Source organism: Oncorhynchus nerka, linkage group LG3, assembly GCF_034236695.1.
Source record: "Oncorhynchus nerka isolate Pitt River linkage group LG3, Oner_Uvic_2.0, whole genome shotgun sequence".
Taxonomy (NCBI): Eukaryota; Metazoa; Chordata; class Actinopteri; order Salmoniformes; family Salmonidae; genus Oncorhynchus; species Oncorhynchus nerka.
In genome coordinates, this window is record NC_088398.1 from 59893092 (window position 1) to 59911781 (window position 18690).

General features: G+C 44.9%; 1 protein-coding gene across 1 annotated transcript in view; it reads right to left on the reverse strand.

The window, feature by feature from the left end:
• The window catches only part of LOC115111716 (E3 ubiquitin-protein ligase SH3RF3), a 49137-nt gene that overhangs the window by 9376 nt on the left and 21071 nt on the right, over positions 1 to 18690 (reverse strand). Inside the window, exons 9-10 of the mRNA XM_065005729.1 lie at positions 16046 to 16380; positions 14586 to 14917 (exon numbers count right to left, since the gene is read on the reverse strand). Of these exons, the coding sequence (XP_064861801.1) occupies positions 14586 to 14917; positions 16046 to 16380 (667 nt within the window). The remainder of the gene's footprint in view (positions 1 to 14585; positions 14918 to 16045; positions 16381 to 18690) is intronic.

An 18690-nucleotide genomic window follows, 5' to 3' on the forward strand; every position in this document is an offset into this window, starting at 1 on the left:
GAGTCTGTAATACCTACATGTTTAACCTCTCCCTGACAGAGTCTGTACTACCTACATGTTTAACCTCTCCCTGACAGAGTCTGTAATACCTACATGTTTAACCTCTCCCTGGCAGAGTCTGTAATACCTACATGTTTAACCTCTCCCTGACCCAGTCTGTAATACATGTTTAACCTCTCCCTGACAGAGTCTGTAATACCTACATGTTTAACCTCTCCCTGACAGAGTCTGTAATACCTACATGTTTAACCTCTTCCTGACAGAGTCTGTAATACCTACATGTTTAACCTCTCCCTGACAGAGTCTGTACTACCTACATGTTTAACCTCTCCCTGACAGAGTCTGTAATACCTACATGTTTAACCTCTCCCTGACAGAGTCTGTAATACCTACATGTTTAACCTCTCCCTGACAGAGTCTGTAATACCTACATGTTTAACCTCTCCCTGACCCAGTCTGTAATACATGTTTAACCTCTCCCTGACAGAGTCTGCAATACATGTTTAACCTCTCCCTGACATAGTCTGTAATACCTACATGTTTAACCTCTCCCTGACAGAGTCTGTAATACCTACACGTTTAACCTCTCCCTGACAGAGTCTGTAATACCTACATGTTTAACCTCTCCCTGACAGAGTCTGTAATACCTACATGTTTAACCTCTCCCTGACAGAGTCTGTAATACCTACATGTTTAACCTCTCCCTGGCAGAGTCTGTAATACCTACATGTTTAACCTCTCCCTGACAGAGTCTGTAATACATGTTTAACTTCTCCCTGGCAGAGTCTGTAATACCTACATGTTTAACCTCTCCCTGACAGAGTCTGTAATACCTACATGTTTAACCTCTCCCTGACGAGTCTGTAATACCTACATGTTTAACCTCTCCCTGGCAGAGTCTGTAATACCTACATGTTTAACCTCTCCCTGACAGAGTCTGTAATACCTACATGTTTAACCTCTCCCTGACAGAGTCTGTAATACATGTTTAACTTCTCCCTGGCAGAGTCTGTAATACCTACATGTTTAACCTCTCCCTGGCAGAGTCTGTAATACCTACATGTTTAACCTCTCCCTGGCAGAGTCTGTAATACCTACATGTTTAACCTCTCCCTGACCCCGTCTGTAATACCTACATGTTTAACCTCTCCCTGACAGAGTCTGTAATACCTACATGTTTAACCTCTCACTGGCAGAGTCTGTAATACCTACATGTTTAACCTCTCCCTGGCAGAGTATGTAATACATGTTTAACCTCTCCCTGGCAGAGTCTGTAATACCTACATGTTTAACCTCTCCCTGACAGAGTCTGTAATACCTACATGTTTAACCTCTCCCTGACAGAGTCTGTAATACCTACATGTTTAACCTCTCCCTGACAGAGTCTGTAATACATGTTTAACCTCTCCCTGACAGAGTCTGTAATACCTACATGTTTAACCTCTCTCTGGCAGAGTCTGTAATACCTACATGTTTAACCTCTCCCTGACAGAGTCTGAAATACATGTTTAACCTCTCCCTGGCAGAGTCTGTAATACCTACATGTTTAACCTCTCCCTGACCGAATCTGTAATACCGACATGTTTAACCTCTCCCTGGCAGAGTCTGTAATACCTACATGTTTAACCTCTCCCTGGCAGAGTCTGTAATACCTACATGTTTAACCTCTCCCTGGCAGAGTCTGTAATACCTACATGTTTAACCTCTCCCTGACAGAGTCTGTAATACCTACATGTTTAACCTCTCCCTGACCGAGTCTGTAATACCTACATGTTTAACCTCTCCCTGGCAGAGTCTGTAATACCTACATGTTTAACCTCTCCCTGGCCCAGTCTGTAATACCTACATGTTTAACCTCTCCCTGACAGAGTCTGTAATACCTACATGTTTAACCTCTCCCTGGCAGTCTGTAATACCTACATGTTTAACCTCTCCCTGACAGAGTCTGTAATACCTACATGTTTAACCTCTCCCTGACCCAGTCTGTAATACATGTTTAACCTCTCCCTGACAGAGTCTGCAATACATGTTTAACCTCTCCCTGACAGAGTCTGTAATACCTACATGTTTAACCTCTCCCTGACAGAGTCTGTAATACCTACATGTTTAACCTCTCCCTGGCAGAGTCTCCTATGTTAACCCCTGGCAGAGTCTGTAATACCTACATGTTTAACCTCTCCTGACAGAGTCTGTAATACCTATGTTTAACCTCTCCCTGGCAGAGTCTGTAATACCTACATGTTTAACCTCTCCCTGACCGAGTCTGTAATACCTACATGTTTAACCTCTCCCTGACCGAGTCTGTAATACCTACATGTTTAACCTCTCCTGACCGAGTCTGTAATACCTACATGTTTAACCTCTCCCTGGCAGAGTCTGTAATACCTACATGTTTAACCTCTCCCTGGCAGAGTCTGTAATACCTACATGTTTAACCTCTCCTGTAATACCTACATGGCAGAGTCTGTAATACCTACATGTTTAACCTCTCCCTGACAGAGTCTGTAATACCTACATGTTTAACCTCTCCCTGACTGTAATACCTACATGTTTAACCTCTCCCTGTCTGTAATACCTACATGTTTAACCTCTCCCTGACCGAGTCTGTAATACCTACATGTTTAACCTCTCCTGGCAGAGTCTGTAATACCTACATGTTTAACCTCTCCCTGACAGAGTCTGTAATACCTACATGTTTAACCTCTCCCTGACAGAGTCTGTAATACCTACATGTTTAACCTCTCCCTGGCAGTCTGTAATACCTACATGTTTAACCTCTCCCAGAGTCTGTAATACAGACAGAGTCTGTAATACCTACATGTTTAACCTCTCCCTGGCAGTCTGTAATACCTACATGTTTAACCTCTCCCTGACAGAGTCTGTAATACCTACATGTTTAGTCTGTACCTCTGTTTAACCTCTGACAGAGTCTGTAATACCTAGTTTAACTCTCCCCTGACCCAGTCTGTAATACATGTTTAACCTCTCCCTGACAGAGTCTGCAATACCTACATGTTTAACCTCTCCCTGACCCAGTCTGTAATACATGTTTAACCTCTCCCTGGCAGAGTCTGTAATACCTACATGTTTAACCTCTCCCTGGCCCAGTCTGTAATACCTACATGTTTAACCTCTCCCTGACAGAGTCTGTAATACCTACATGTTTAACCTCTCCCTGGCAGTCTGTACTACCTACATGTTTAACCTCTCCCTGACAGAGTCTGTAATACCTACATGTTTAACCTCTCCCTGACAGAGTCTGTAATACCTACATGTTTAACCTCTCCCTGACAGAGTCTGTAATACCTACATGTTTAACCTCTCCCTGACCCAGTCTGTAATACATGTTTAACCTCTCCCTGACAGAGTCTGCAATACATGTTTAACCTCTCCCTGACATAGTCTGTAATACCTACATGTTTAACCTCTCCCTGACAGAGTCTGTAATACCTACACGTTTAACCTCTCCCTGACAGAGTCTGTAATACCTACATGTTTAACCTCTCCCTGACAGAGTCTGTAATACCTACATGTTTAACCTCTCCCTGACAGAGTCTGTAATACCTACATGTTTAACCTCTCCCTGGCAGAGTCTGTAATACCTACATGTTTAACCTCTCCCTGACAGAGTCTGTAATACATGTTTAACTTCTCCCTGGCAGAGTCTGTAATACCTACATGTTTAACCTCTCCCTGACAGAGTCTGTAATACCTACATGTTTAACCTCTCCCTGACGAGTCTGTAATACCTACATGTTTAACCTCTCCCTGGCAGAGTCTGTAATACCTACATGTTTAACCTCTCCCTGACAGAGTCTGTAATACCTACATGTTTAACCTCTCCCTGACAGAGTCTGTAATACATGTTTAACTTCTCCCTGGCAGAGTCTGTAATACCTACATGTTTAACCTCTCCCTGGCAGAGTCTGTAATACCTACATGTTTAACCTCTCCCTGGCAGAGTCTGTAATACCTACATGTTTAACCTCTCCCTGACCCCGTCTGTAATACCTACATGTTTAACCTCTCCCTGACAGAGTCTGTAATACCTACATGTTTAACCTCTCACTGGCAGAGTCTGTAATACCTACATGTTTAACCTCTCCCTGGCAGAGTATGTAATACATGTTTAACCTCTCCCTGGCAGAGTCTGTAATACCTACATGTTTAACCTCTCCCTGACAGAGTCTGTAATACCTACATGTTTAACCTCTCCCTGACAGAGTCTGTAATACCTACATGTTTAACCTCTCCCTGACAGAGTCTGTAATACATGTTTAACCTCTCCCTGACAGAGTCTGTAATACCTACATGTTTAACCTCTCTCTGGCAGAGTCTGTAATACCTACATGTTTAACCTCTCCCTGACAGAGTCTGAAATACATGTTTAACCTCTCCCTGGCAGAGTCTGTAATACCTACATGTTTAACCTCTCCCTGACCGAATCTGTAATACCGACATGTTTAACCTCTCCCTGGCAGAGTCTGTAATACCTACATGTTTAACCTCTCCCTGGCAGAGTCTGTAATACCTACATGTTTAACCTCTCCCTGGCAGAGTCTGTAATACCTACATGTTTAACCTCTCCCTGACAGAGTCTGTAATACCTACATGTTTAACCTCTCCCTGACCGAGTCTGTAATACCTACATGTTTAACCTCTCCCTGGCAGAGTCTGTAATACCTACATGTTTAACCTCTCCCTGGCCCAGTCTGTAATACCTACATGTTTAACCTCTCCCTGACAGAGTCTGTAATACCTACATGTTTAACCTCTCCCTGGCAGAGTCTGTAATACCTACATGTTTAACCTCTCCCTGACAGAGTCTGTAATACATGTTTAACTTCTCCCTGGCAGAGTCTGTAATACCTACATGTTTAACCTCTCCCTGACCGAGTCTGTAATACCTACATGTTTAACCTCTCCCTGACCGAGTCTGTAATACCTACATGTTTAACCTCTCCCTGACCGAGTCTGTAATACCTACATGTTTAACCTCTCCCTGGCAGAGTCTGTAATACCTACATGTTTAACCTCTCCCTGGCAGAGTCTGTAATACCTACATGTTTAACCTCTCCCTGGCAGAGTCTGTAATACCTACATGTTTAACCTCTCCCTGACAGAGTCTGTAATACCTACATGTTTAACCTCTCCCTGACCGAGTCTGTAATACCTACATGTTTAACCTCTCCCTGGCAGAGTCTGTAATACCTACATGTTTAACCTCTCCCTGGCCCAGTCTGTAATACCTACATGTTTAACCTCTCCCTGACAGAGTCTGTAATACCTACATGTTTAACCTCTCCCTGGCAGTCTGTAATACCTACATGTTTAACCTCTCCCTGACAGAGTCTGTACTACCTACATGTTTAACCTCTCCCTGACAGAGTCTGTAATACCTACATGTTTAACCTCTCCCTGGCAGAGTCTGTAATACCTACATGTTTAACCTCTCCCTGGCCCAGTCTGTAATACCTACATTTTTAACCTCTCCCTGACAGAGTCTGTAATACCTACATGGTTAACCTCTCCCTGGCAGTCTGTAATACCTACATGTTTAACCTCTCCCTGACAGAGTCTGTAATACCTACATGTTTAACCTCTCCCTGACCCAGTCTGTAATACATGTTTAACCTCTCCCTGACAGAGTCTGCAATACATGTTTAACCTCTCCCTGACAGAGTCTGTAATACCTACATGTTTAACCTCTCCCTGACAGAGTCTGTAATACCTACATGTTTAACCTCTCCCTGGCAGAGTCTGTAATACCTACATGTTTAACCTCTCCCTGACAGAGTCTGTAATACATGTTTAACTTCTCCCTGGCAGAGTCTGTAATACCTACATGTTTAACCTCTCCCTGACCGAGTCTGTAATACCTACATGTTTAACCTCTCCCTGACCGAGTCTGTAATACCTACATGTTTAACCTCTCCCTGACCGAGTCTGTAATACCTACATGTTTAACCTCTCCCTGACAGAGTCTGTAATACCTACATGTTTAACCTCTCCCTGGCAGAGTCTGTAATACCTACATGTTTAACCTCTCCCTGACAGAGTCTGTAATACATGTTTAACTTCTCCCTGGCAGAGTCTGTAATACCTACATGTTTAACCTCTCCCTGGCAGAGTCTGTAATACCTACATGTTTAACCTCTCCCTGGCAGAGTCTGTAATACCTACATGTTTAACCTCTCCCTGGCCCAGTCTGTAATACCTACATGTTTAACCTCTCCCTGACCGAGTCTGTAATACCTACATGTTTAACCTCTCCCTGACCGAGTCTGTAATACCTACATGTTTAACCTCTCCCTGGCAGAGTCTGTAATACCTACATGTTTAACCTCTCCCTGGCCCAGTCTGTAATACCTACATGTTTAACCTCTCCCTGACAGAGTCTGTAATACCTACATGTTTAACCTCTCCCTGACAGAGTCTGTAATACCTACATGTTTAACCTCTCCCTGACCGAGTCTGTAATACCTACATGTTTAACCTCTCCCTGGCCCAGTCTGTAATACCTACATGTTTAACCTCTCCCTGACAGAGTCTGTAATACCTACATGTTCAACCTCTCCCTGACCGAGTCTGTAATACCTACATGTTTAACCTCTCCCTGACCGAGTCTGTAATACCTACATGTTTAAAACAGATCACCATAGTCCCTGTGCCCAAGAAAGCAAGGTAACCTGCCAAAATGATTACCGCCATGTAGAACTCACGTTGGTAGCCATGAAGTGCTATGAAGAGGCTGATCATGGCTCACATCAACACCCTAATGCCAGGAACCCTAGACCCACTCCAACAGATCTGTTTACCACCCCAACAGATCCACAGATGACGCAATCTCAATCGTACTCCACACTGCCCTTTCCCACCTGGACAAGAGGAAAACCTATGTGAATAATAATGTTAATTGACTTCAGCTCAGCGATCAACACCATAGTGCCCACAAAGCGCATCACTAAGCTAAGGACCCTGGGACTAAACACCTGCCTCTATAACTGGATCCTGGACTTCCTAACGCGCCGTCAGGTGGTAAGGGTAGGCAACAACATATCTGCAACGCTGATCCTCAACACAGAGGACCCTCAGGGGTGCGTGCTTAGTTCCCTCCTGTACTCCCTGTTCACCCACGACGACTCCAAAACCATCATTAAGTTTGCTGACGACACCACAGTGGTAGGCCTGATCACCGACAACGATGAGACAGACTATAGAGAGGAGGTCAGAGACCTGGCAGTGTGGTGACAGGACAACCACCTCTCTCTCAATGTGCTGATTGTGGACTATAGGAAAAGGAGGGCCGAACAGGCCTCCATTAACATAGATAGGGCTGTTGTGCAACAGGTCGAGAGCCTCAAGTTCCTCGATGTCCACACACAGTTGTGAAGAGGGCACGACAACGCCACTTTCCCCTCAGGAGGCTGAAAACATTCATGGCTCTCAGATCCTCAAAACGTTCTACAGCTGCACCATTGGAGAGCATCTTGACTGGCTGCATTACCGCTTGGTATGGCAACTGTTTGACATCAGACCGCAAGGCGCTACAGAGAGTAGTGAGTACGGCCCAGTACATCACTGGGGCCGAGCTCCCTGCCATCCAGGACCTCTACACCAGGCGGTGTCAGAGGAAGGCCCAAAAATTTGTCAAGGACTCCAGCCACCCGTCATAGACGGTTTGCACTTCTACCGCACGGCAAGCGTTAGCGATGCACCAAGTCTTGAAACAACAGGACCCTGAACAGCTTCTAGGGTGGCAGGTAGTCTAGCGGTTATGAGCATTGGGCTAGTAACTGAAAGGTCGCTGGTTCAAATCCCCAAGACAACTAGGTGAGAAATCTGTCAATGTGCCCTTGAGCAAGGCACTTAACCAAAATGTATCCAGGGTCGCCATCAATAATGGCTGATCCCTGGCTGTGACCCCACTCTCCGAGGGTGGCTCGGGAGAGTGGGATATGCAAAAAACGAATTTCCAATTCACATAATATATATAGTGCATTTGGAAAGTATTCAGACCCTTTCCACATTTTGTTACGTTACAACCTTATTCTAAAATTGATTAAATTAATTGTTTTCCTCATCAATCTACACACAATACCCCATTATGAAAAAGTGAAAACAGACGGAAGCTACTCCTCAGTAAAAGGCACATGACAGCCCGCTTGGAGAAACAAGATTCTCTGGTCTGATGAAACCAAGATTGAACTCTTTGGCCTGAATGCCAAGTGTCACATCTGGAGGAAACCTGGAACCATCCCTACTGTGAAGCATGGTGGTGGCAGCATCATGCTGTGGGGATGTTTTTCAGCAGCAGGGACTGGGAGACAAGTCAGGATCCTTGATGAAAACCTGCTCCGGAGTGCTCAGGACCTCAGACTGAGTCGAAGGTTCACCTTCCAACAGGGCAATGCAGGAGTGGCTTCGGGACAAGTCTCTGAATGTCCTTGAGTGGCCCAGCCAGAGCCTGGACTTGAACCCGATTTAACATCTCTGGAGAGACCTGAAAATAGCTGTGCAGCAGCGCTCTCCATGCAACCTGACAGAGCTTGAGAGGATCAGCAGAGAAGAATGGGAGAAACTCCCCAAATGCAGTGCCAAGCTTGTAGCGTCATACCCAAGAAGACTCAAGGCTGTAATCACTGCCAAAGGTGCTTCAACAAAGTACTAAGTAAAGGGTCTGAATACTTATGTAAATGTCATATTAACTTTTTTTTATTTGATCAATTTTCAAACATTTCTAAAAACCTGTCTTTGCTTTGTCAACAATGTAATCCATTTTCTAATAAGTCTGTAACCTAACAAAAATGTGGAAATCTGAATGCTTTCCGAATGCACTCTATAGTACATGTATGAAATCGGACAAATGTAAGCACCCAGCTAATTATTATAATTACCCCCAAGCTATACGACTGCTAAATACACTGAACAAAAATATAAACACAACATGTTAACACAACATAGCATGTAAAGTTTGTGTTTCATGAGCTAAAATAAAAGATCCCAGAAATTTTCCACACGCACAAAAAGCTTATTTCTGTCAAATATTGTGCACAAATTTGTTTACATCCCTTTACATCCCTTAGTGAGCATTTCTCCTTTGCCAAGATAATACATCCACCTGACAGGTGTGGCATATCAAGAAACATGATCATTACACAGCTGAACCTTGTGCCGTGGCCAAAAATGGCCACTCTAAAATGTGCAGTTTTGTTATACAGCACAATGCCACAGATGCAATTAGCATGCTGATTGCAGGAACGTTCACCAGAGATCGTTTAAAGAATTTGGCAGTACGTCCAACTGGCCTCACAACCGCAGACCACGTGTAACCACGCCAGCCCAGGACCTCCACATCCGACTTTGTCACTTGTGGGATCGTCTGAGACCAGCCACCTGAACAGCTGATGAAACTGTGGATTTGCACAACCAAAGAATTTCTGCACAAACTGTCAGGAACTGTCACAGGGAAGCTCATCTGCATGCGCATCGTCTTCACCAGGGTCTTGAACTGACTACAGTTCGTCGACGTAACCGACTTCAGTGGGCAAATACTCACATTCGATGGCCACTGGCACGCTGGAGAAGTGTGCTCTTCTTGGATTAATCCCGGTTTCAACTGTACCAGGCAGATGGCAGACAGTGTGTATGGTGTCATGTGGGCGAGCGGGTTTCTGATGTCAACGTTGTAAACAGTGTGCCCCATGGTGGCGGTGGGGTTATGGTATGGGCAGGCATAAGCTACGGACAACAAACACAATTGCATTTTATCGATGGCAATTTGAATGCACAGAGAAACCGTGACGAAATCCTGAGGCCCATTGTCGTGCCATTCATCCGCCGCCATCACCTCATGTTTCAGCATGATAATGCATGGCCCCATGTCACAAGGATCCGTACACAATTCCTGGAAGCTGAAAATGTCCCAGTTCTTCCATGGCCTGCATACTCACCAGACATGTCACCCATTGAGCATGTTGGGATGCTCAGGATTGATGTGTATGACAGCGTGTTCCAGTTCCTGCCAATATCCAGCAACTTTGCACAGCCATTGAAGAGGAGTGGGACAACATTCCACAGGCCACAATCAACAGCCTGATCAACTATGAGAAGGAGATGTGTCACGCTGCATGAGGCAAATGGTGGTCACACCAGATGCTGACTGGTTTTCTGATCCACTCCCTTACCTTTTAAAAAAAGGTATCTGTGAACAACAGATGCATATCTGTATACATATCTCAGATGCATATCTCCTGTTCCAAGAAGGCATAGCAGTCAGACGTCCTTTGTCCTAGTCTTGTTGTGTCCCGTGTATATACTGTATATATTTACATCTTTCTTTTTATATCTTTTATATATTTTCTTTTCCAAAAACTCAACTTCAAAACACTCTCCTGCAACCCGCCTCACCAATTTAAAAAAAGCATTATTTACCTCAAATCTGAAATCCACAATAGAAGCTAGCCAGAAGCTAACCAGAAGCTATCCAGAAGCTAATCAGAAGCTAGCCAGAAGCTAACCAGAAGCTAGCCAGTTTACTGGCTAACGTTAGTATTCAGCTAACCACGGTTTGTGGTCATCAGCTATCCTTTAGCTCGAAAAGCTTTCGCCAGTTTTGTACAATGAGACTCAGACCAGAACATACCGGACCTATTTTTCTCTCCATATCCCCGGATTTCAACCACAAGCTCTGGACATTTATACCTGGATCTCGCAGCCAGCTAGCTGCTATCCGTGTGACTATTGGCTTACGTCGATCCCGGAGCAAACATCAATTATTCCGGAGTTAGCCAGCTGACGAGTTCCATCAGCCACTCCTGGGCTACAATCACCTATCCGGACCCGTTTTACTGCCGATGCGGAGCCCCACCGGGCCTTCACAACTGGACTACCGACGTTATCTGCCCGAGGGAGTTATCCAACTGGCCCCTCCGTCGTGACGTTACCTGAACGCCCATCTGCGGCCCGCTAATCGTTAGCTGTCTTATCGGCTGCTATCTGAATAGGTCTATTGGACCATTTTTCTTGGGTCACTATAACTATATCTATTTTGCCAATTGGATTGATCCCCTCTACCACACGGAACCCCACTAATCTACTAACGGAAACGCACAAGGTGGCTAAAAACAGACCATCCTATGCTAGCTTGCTACCGATGGCCTGGCTAGCTGTCTGAATCGCCATTACCCCAACCAACCTCACTACTAACTGGACCCTTATGATCACTCGACTAAGCATGTCACTCCTTAATGTCAATATGTCTTGTCCATTGCTGTTCTGGTTAGTGTTTATTGGCTTATTTCACGCTCTACGCCTCTAGCCCTGCTCATTATACCTTATCCAACCTTTCAGTTCCACCAGCCACACATGCGATGACATCACCTGGTTTCAATGATGTTTTTAGAGATAATATCTCTCTCATCATCACTCAATACCTAGGTTTACCTCCACTGTATTCACATCCTACCATACCTTTGTCTGTACATTATACTTTGAACCTATTTTATCGCTCCCAGAAACTTCAGAATCTGGACTCTTTCTGCAAATCAGCCAGGCTAGACAATCTGGAACCTTTCTTTCTAAAATTATCTGCCGAAATTGTTGCAACCCCTATTACTAGCCTGTTCAACCTCTCTTTCGTGTCGTCTGACATTCCCAAAGATTAGAAAGCAGCTGCGGTCATCCCCCTCTTCAAAGGGGGGGACACTCTTGACCCAAACTACTACAGACCTATATCTATCCTACCCTGCCTTTCTAAGGTCTTCGAAAGCCAAGTCAACAAACACATTACCGACCATTTCGAATCCCACCATACCTTCTCCGCTATGCAATCTGGTTTCAGAGCTGGTCATGGGTGCACCTCACTCTCAAGGTCCTAAACAATATCTTAACCGCCATCGATAAGAAACAATACTGTGCAGCCGTATTCACTGACCTGGCCAAGGCTTTCGACTCTGTCAATCACCACATCCTCATCATCAGACTCAATTGCCTTGGTTTCTCAAATGATTGCCTCGCCTGGTTCACCAACTACTTCTCTGATAGAGTTCAGTGTGTCAAATCGGAGGGCCTGTTGTCCGGGCCTCTGGCAGTCTCTATGGGGGTGCCACAGGGTTCAATTCTTGGACCGACTCTCTTCTCTGTATACATCAATGATGTTGCTCTTGCTGCTGGTGAGTCTCTGATCCACCTCTACGCAGACGACAACATTCTATATACTCTGGCTCTTCTTTGGACACTGTGTTAACAGCCCTCCAGACGAGCTTCAATGCCATACAACTCTCCTTCCATGGCCTCCAATTGCTCTTAAATACAAGTAAAACTAAATGCATGCCCTTCAACCAATCGCTTCCTGCACCTGCCCGCCCGTCCAACATCACTACTCTGGACGGTTCTGATTTAGAATATGTGGACAACTACAAATAACTCTGCTGGCAATGACTGGAACGAACTACAAAAATCTCTGAAACTGGAAACACTTATCTCCCTCACTAGCTTTAAACACCAGCTGCCAGAGCAGCTCACAGATTACTGCACCTGTACATAGCCCATCTATAATTTAGCCCAAAAAACTACCTCTCCCCCTACTGTATTTATTTATTTATTTTTGCTCCTTTGCACCCCATTATTTCTATCTGTACTTTGCACATTCTTCCACTGTAAATCAACCATTCCAGTGTTTTACTTGCTATATTGTATTTACTTTGCCACCATGGCCTTTTTTTGGCCTTTACCTCCCTTATCTCACCTCATTTGCTCACATTGTATATAGACTTATTTTTCTACTGTATTATTGACTGTATGTTTGTTTTACTCCATGTGTAACTCTGTGTTGTTGTATGTGTCGAACTGCTTTGCTTTATCTTGGCCAGGTCGCAATTATAAATGAGAACTTGTTCTCAACTTGCCTACCTGGTTAAATAAAGGTGAAATAAAAAATAAATAAATAAATACCCAGTCATGTGAAACCCATATATTAGGGCCTCATACATTTATTTCAATTGACTGATTTCCTTATATGAACTGTAACTCAGTAACATTTTTTAAATGATTGCATGTTGCGTTTATATTTTTGCTCAGCATAGTTAGTTAAATAGTTAACCAATAGCTACCCAGAATATCTACATTGACCCTTTTTGCACTAACTCTTTTGACTCATCACATACGATGCTGTTACTGTTTATTATCTACCTCGCTGCCTAGTCACTTTATCCCTACCTATATGTACATATCTTCCTCAATTACCTTGTACCCCTGAACATCGACTCAGTACTGGTACCCTGGTAAATAGACAAGTTATCGTTACTCATTGTGTATTTATTCCTTGTGTTATTATTATAATGATTTTTTGCATTGTTGGGAAGGGCCCGTTAGTAAGCATTTCACTGTTAGTCTACACCTGTTGTATACGAAGCATGTGACAAATAAAATTAGATTCGATTTTTTGACAAATACACACACTAACACACACTCTACATGCACACACATTGTAATGCTGTGGTATTGTGGATTTTATATTGTACATTTAACAGAGTAATAATGTAATAATGTATTGTGTTATTTATGATATATGGGGATCCTAATAAATACTACTCAATACTGTATATGTATACCTCTCTCTGGACAGGGTGTGTGTATGAGAGTGTGTGTAACCACAATACTGTATATGTATACCTCTCTCTGGACAGGGTGTGTGTATGAGAGTGTGTGTAACCACAACACTGTATATGTATACCTCTCTCTGAACAGGGTGTGTGTATGAGAGTGTGTGTAACCACAATACTGTATATGTATACCTCTCTCTGAACAGGGTGTGTGTATGAGAGTGTGTGTAACCACAATACTGTATATGTATACCTCTCTCTGGACAGGGTGTGTGTATGAGAGTGTGTGTAACCACAATACTGTATATGTATACCTCTCTGGACAGGGTGTGTGTATGAGAGTGTGTGTAACCACAATACTGTATATGTATACCTCTCTCTGGACAGGGTGTGTGTATGAGAGTGTGTGTAACCACAATACTGTATATGTATACCTCTCTGGACAGGGTGTGTGTATGAGAGTGTGTGTAACCACAATACTGTATATGTATACCTCTCTCTGGACAGGGTGTGTGTATGAGAGTGTGTGTAACCACAATACTGTATATGTATACCTCTCTCTGGACAGGGTGTGTGTATGAGAGTGTGTGTAACCACAATACTGTATATGTATACCTCTCTCTGGACAGGGTGTGTGTATGAGAGTGTGTGTAACCTCAATACTGTATATGTATACCTCTCTCTGAACAGGGTGTGTGTATGAGAGTGTGTGTAACCACAATACTGTATATGTATACCTCTCTCTGAACAGGGTGTGTGTATGAGAGTGTGTGTAACCACAATACTGTATATGTATACCTCTCTCTGGACAGGGTGTGTGTATGAGAGTGTGTGTAACCACAATACTGTATATGTATACCTCTCTCTGGACAGGGTGTGTGTATGAGAGTGTGTGTAACCACAATACTGTATATGTATACCTCTCTCTGAACAGGGTGTGTGTATGAGAGTGTGTGTAACCACAATACTGTATATGTATACCTCTCTCTGGACAGGGGTTTTGGTTCAGGTCGGAGGGCCAGCAGTGCGTTTCCGGTGCGGGGCGTCGGGGGCGACCGGGGGAAGTTGAGGTCGAGGGATCCTGACTTCCTGTGCAGAGGCTCTAACCCCATGGCCCCCACCATCTCACTCTCAATTGGACAAGACCCGGCACGCCCCTGAGCTTCCATAGGACAGGAACCAGAGCGGGTGTGATGTGGGAGGACGGCACCCGACAGGGGGAGGGTCGGGGGGGAGGACGGGGGAGAGCGAGATGACTTCTTCTTGGCCGCGGCTCCCGAGAGAAGCTTTAGCAGACCTCCTTTCTTCTCTTTCTGCGGACAGAGAGAACGAGACGGAGAAGAGAAGGGGATTATAAAATGATAAGTCTCTTCTTTTCACTCATCTACAGACTATCTGTTCTCTTTGTCTGACAGTATCACTCCTGGTCTCAGAGACAGTTATCTGGTGTCTACCTGATGTAATAATGACACCTTCTGTTTGCCAGTACGGTATCTGAAGTTTGAGTGTAGTTCTCTGACCTGCCACTAGAGAGCAGCACATATACAGAGCAGATAATTTAGTTTCGATGTATGTGAGGTGGAACTTACTGTGTGTGTGTTTCTGTGTGTGTGTTTCTGTGTGTGTGTGTGTGTGTGTGTTTCTGTGTGTGTGTGTGTGTGTGTGTGTGTGTGTGTGTGTGAGTGAGTGAGTGTGTGTGTAATCATGTGCCTGTGTGCATGTTAGAGGTGATGGGTGAGCCAATTATCAGCGCATAATGAGTATGGAGGCGTCTGTGACGGCACAGCAGGACTCATAACACACGCAAAGACATCCACGCACACACCACAAATCTCAAAGTCCCTGACACACACAGCTCAATCAGGCAGCAAACTCCAACGCATAATAAGCCAATGCATGTGGGAAATAAAATGGTTAGGAAAGATAGGAGGCTTGATGCTATGAGACTAAATCATACTATAGATGATCTATCATAGCTCATAGCCAAAGAATGTTTATCGTGGTCGTTCCCTAGTCTATTTGTCTTAGTCTCTGCCCAGCTTCAGATTAAATCTTATTGCCACAAACTGTCTCATCTTGTGTCTGTGAAGCCAGATAGGCTCCTCTCTCACAGACATCTCTACCATCCATCATTGTCACCGTGGACTCAGCTTTAATATACACATCAAGATGAAGACAGAAACACAGAGACAGCCCTGTTACACTGGTAGTCTGCCTGTTTGTCGTTGGAGGATTCTGCACCATGTCCAGGTGCAAGCAACTTCCCCCCCAACACCTTTTCCCCTAGCTATTCCTTTAATAATCCCTGTCTATATCCTGACTATGGCATCATGTTGAAAGATTTTAAAGCAGTGTGATGTGGGAACCAGACTCTGTTGTGAGCATGGAGCAAGGAGAGAGAGAGATGAGAGGACAGAAAGAGAGACAGCTAGATGACTCACCTTCTCTGGTTTTGGGGGGACTGCCCCCTGGGCGTTGCTGTGGGAGGGGCCAGGTGAGGGTGGCTGGAAGGGATTGGTTGAATCTCCATTGAGCAGGGCAGCACTGGCGTTGGGAGGGATAAGGCAGGAGAGGGGAGAGGAACGGGGAAGGAGAGGGGAGGAGAGGCAGGAGAGGGGGCGCGAGGCAGGGGAGGAGAGGGGGGAAGGGCCGGGGGACACCATGGACATTGGGCGAGCCGATTGGCCAGCGCAGCGCGAGGAGGAGGAGTTCTGATGTCGGAGAGGAGAGATGGCCGCTGTGGGACGCTCTGGGCTACTGGCGGGCGGGCTGTGGACTGAACAAACACATTACACACTATAACACACTCTTATATAGTATTACACAGTATCTTACTGTTACTAGACACCACCTGCATCCTGTTTCTGCTGTCATCAGAGCTGGCAGTTTGAACTCACATAGCCTACCTATGAAGATACTTTCTTTTGTAATGGATACCAGATGTGTTGATTTGTGTGAGTGAGAAAGAAAAAGAGAGAGAGAGAGAGAGAGAGGAGGTGGGGAGAGAGAGAGAGAGCGAGAGAGAGAGAGAGAGAGAGAGAGAGAGAGCGAGAGAGAGAGAGAGAGAGAGAGAGAGAGAGAGAGAGGAGGTGGGGAGAGAGAGAGAGAGAGAGAGAGAGAGAGAGAGAGAGAGGGGGGATGTGGGGAGAGAGAGAGAGGGGAGGTGGGGAGAGAGAGAGAGGAGGTGGGGAGAGAGAGAGAGGGGAGGTGGGGAGAGAGAGAGAGAGAGAGAGAGAGAGAGAGAGAGAGAGAGAGAGAGAGAGAGAGATGGGAGGTGGGGAGAGAGAGAGAGAGAGAGAGAGAGAGAGAGAGAGAGAGAGAGAGGGGGAGGTGGGGAGAGAGAGAGAGAGAGGGAGGTGGAGAGAGAGAGAGAGAGAGAGAGAGAGAGAGAGAGGAGGTGGGGAGAGAGAGAGGGGAGGTGGGGAGAGAGAGAGGGGAGGTGGGGAGAGAGAGAGAGAGAGAGAGAGAGAGAGGAGGTGGGGAGAGAGAGAGAGAGAGAGAGAGAGAGAGAGAGAGGAGGTGGGGAGAGATTGAGTTCTGTGCTCTATTATTACGCCTCCACTAAACAACAGCAGTGATGTCACTGAGGAAGGAGTGTGTGTGTGTGTGTGTGTGTGTGTGTGTGTGTGTGTGTGTGTGTGTGTGTGTGTGTGTGTGTATTCTGGGAAGCGATTCCTCACTGTGCACTCATAAGGCTCCCAGGAGAAACTTTAAATACCATCATGTTCTCCGTGACGGAGAGAGGGAAGGAGGGAGAGAAACAAGGAGGGAGAGAGGCCAGATATAAGAGAGATGGATAAAATGTACAGCACTAGAACCTGAATCATCTTTGTGTGTGTGTGTGAGTGTATGTACAGTACCAGTCAAAAGTTTGGACATACCTACTCATTCAAGGTTTTTTCTTTATTTTTACTATTTTCTACATTGTAAAATAATAGTGAAGACTTCATAACTATGAAATAACACATATGGAATCATATAGTAACCAAAATTGTTAAAAAGTGACTATATTTTGTAATATATTTTATATTTGAGATTATTCAAAGTAGCCAGTCTTTGCCTTGATGACAGCTTTGCATACTCTTGCAATTCTCTCAACCAGCTTCACCTGGAATGCTTTTCCAGGTGAACAAATGATAGTCCCACTAAGCACAAACCGGATGGGATGGCTTATCACTGCAGAATGCAATGGTAGCCATGCTGGTTAAGTGTGCCTTGAATTCTAAATAAATCACAGACAGTGTCACCAGCAAAGCACTCCCGCACCACCTCTTAAACGCAAGTAAAACTAAATGCATGCTATTCAACCGATCACTGCCCACACCTGCTCGCCCATCCAGCATCACTACCCTGGACGGCTCTGACTTAGAATACGTGGACAACTACAAATACCTAGGTGTCTGGTTAGACTGTAAACTCTCCTTCCAGACTCACATTAAGCATCGCCAATCCAAAATTAAATCTAGAATTGGAATCCTATATCGCAACAAAGCCTCCTTCACTCATGCTGACAAACATACCCTCGTGAAACTGACTATCCTACCGATCCTCGACTTCGGTGACGTCATCTATAAAATAACCTCCAAAACTCTACTCAACAAACTGGATGCAGTCTATCACAGTGCCATCCGTTTTGTCACCAAAGCCCCATACACTACCCACCATTGTGACCTGTATGCTCTCGTTGGTTGGCCCTCGCTTCATACTCATCGCCAAACCCACTGGCTACAGGTTATCTAAAAGTCTCTGCTAGGTAAAGCCCCGCCTTATCTCAGCTCACTGGTCACCATAGCTGCACCCACTTGTAGCGTGTGCTCCAGCAGGTATATCTCACTGGTCACCTCCAAAGCCAATTCCTCCTTTGGTCGTCTTTCCTTCCAGTTCTCTGCTGCCAATGACTGGAACAAACTGCAAAAATCTCTGAAGCTGGAGACTCATATCTCCCTCACTAGATTTAAGCACCAGCTGTCAGAGCAGCTCACAGATCACTGCACCTGTACATAGCCCATCTGTAAACAGCCCATCTATCTACCTACCTCATCCCCATACAGTATTTATTTATCTTGCTCCTTTGCACCCCAGTATC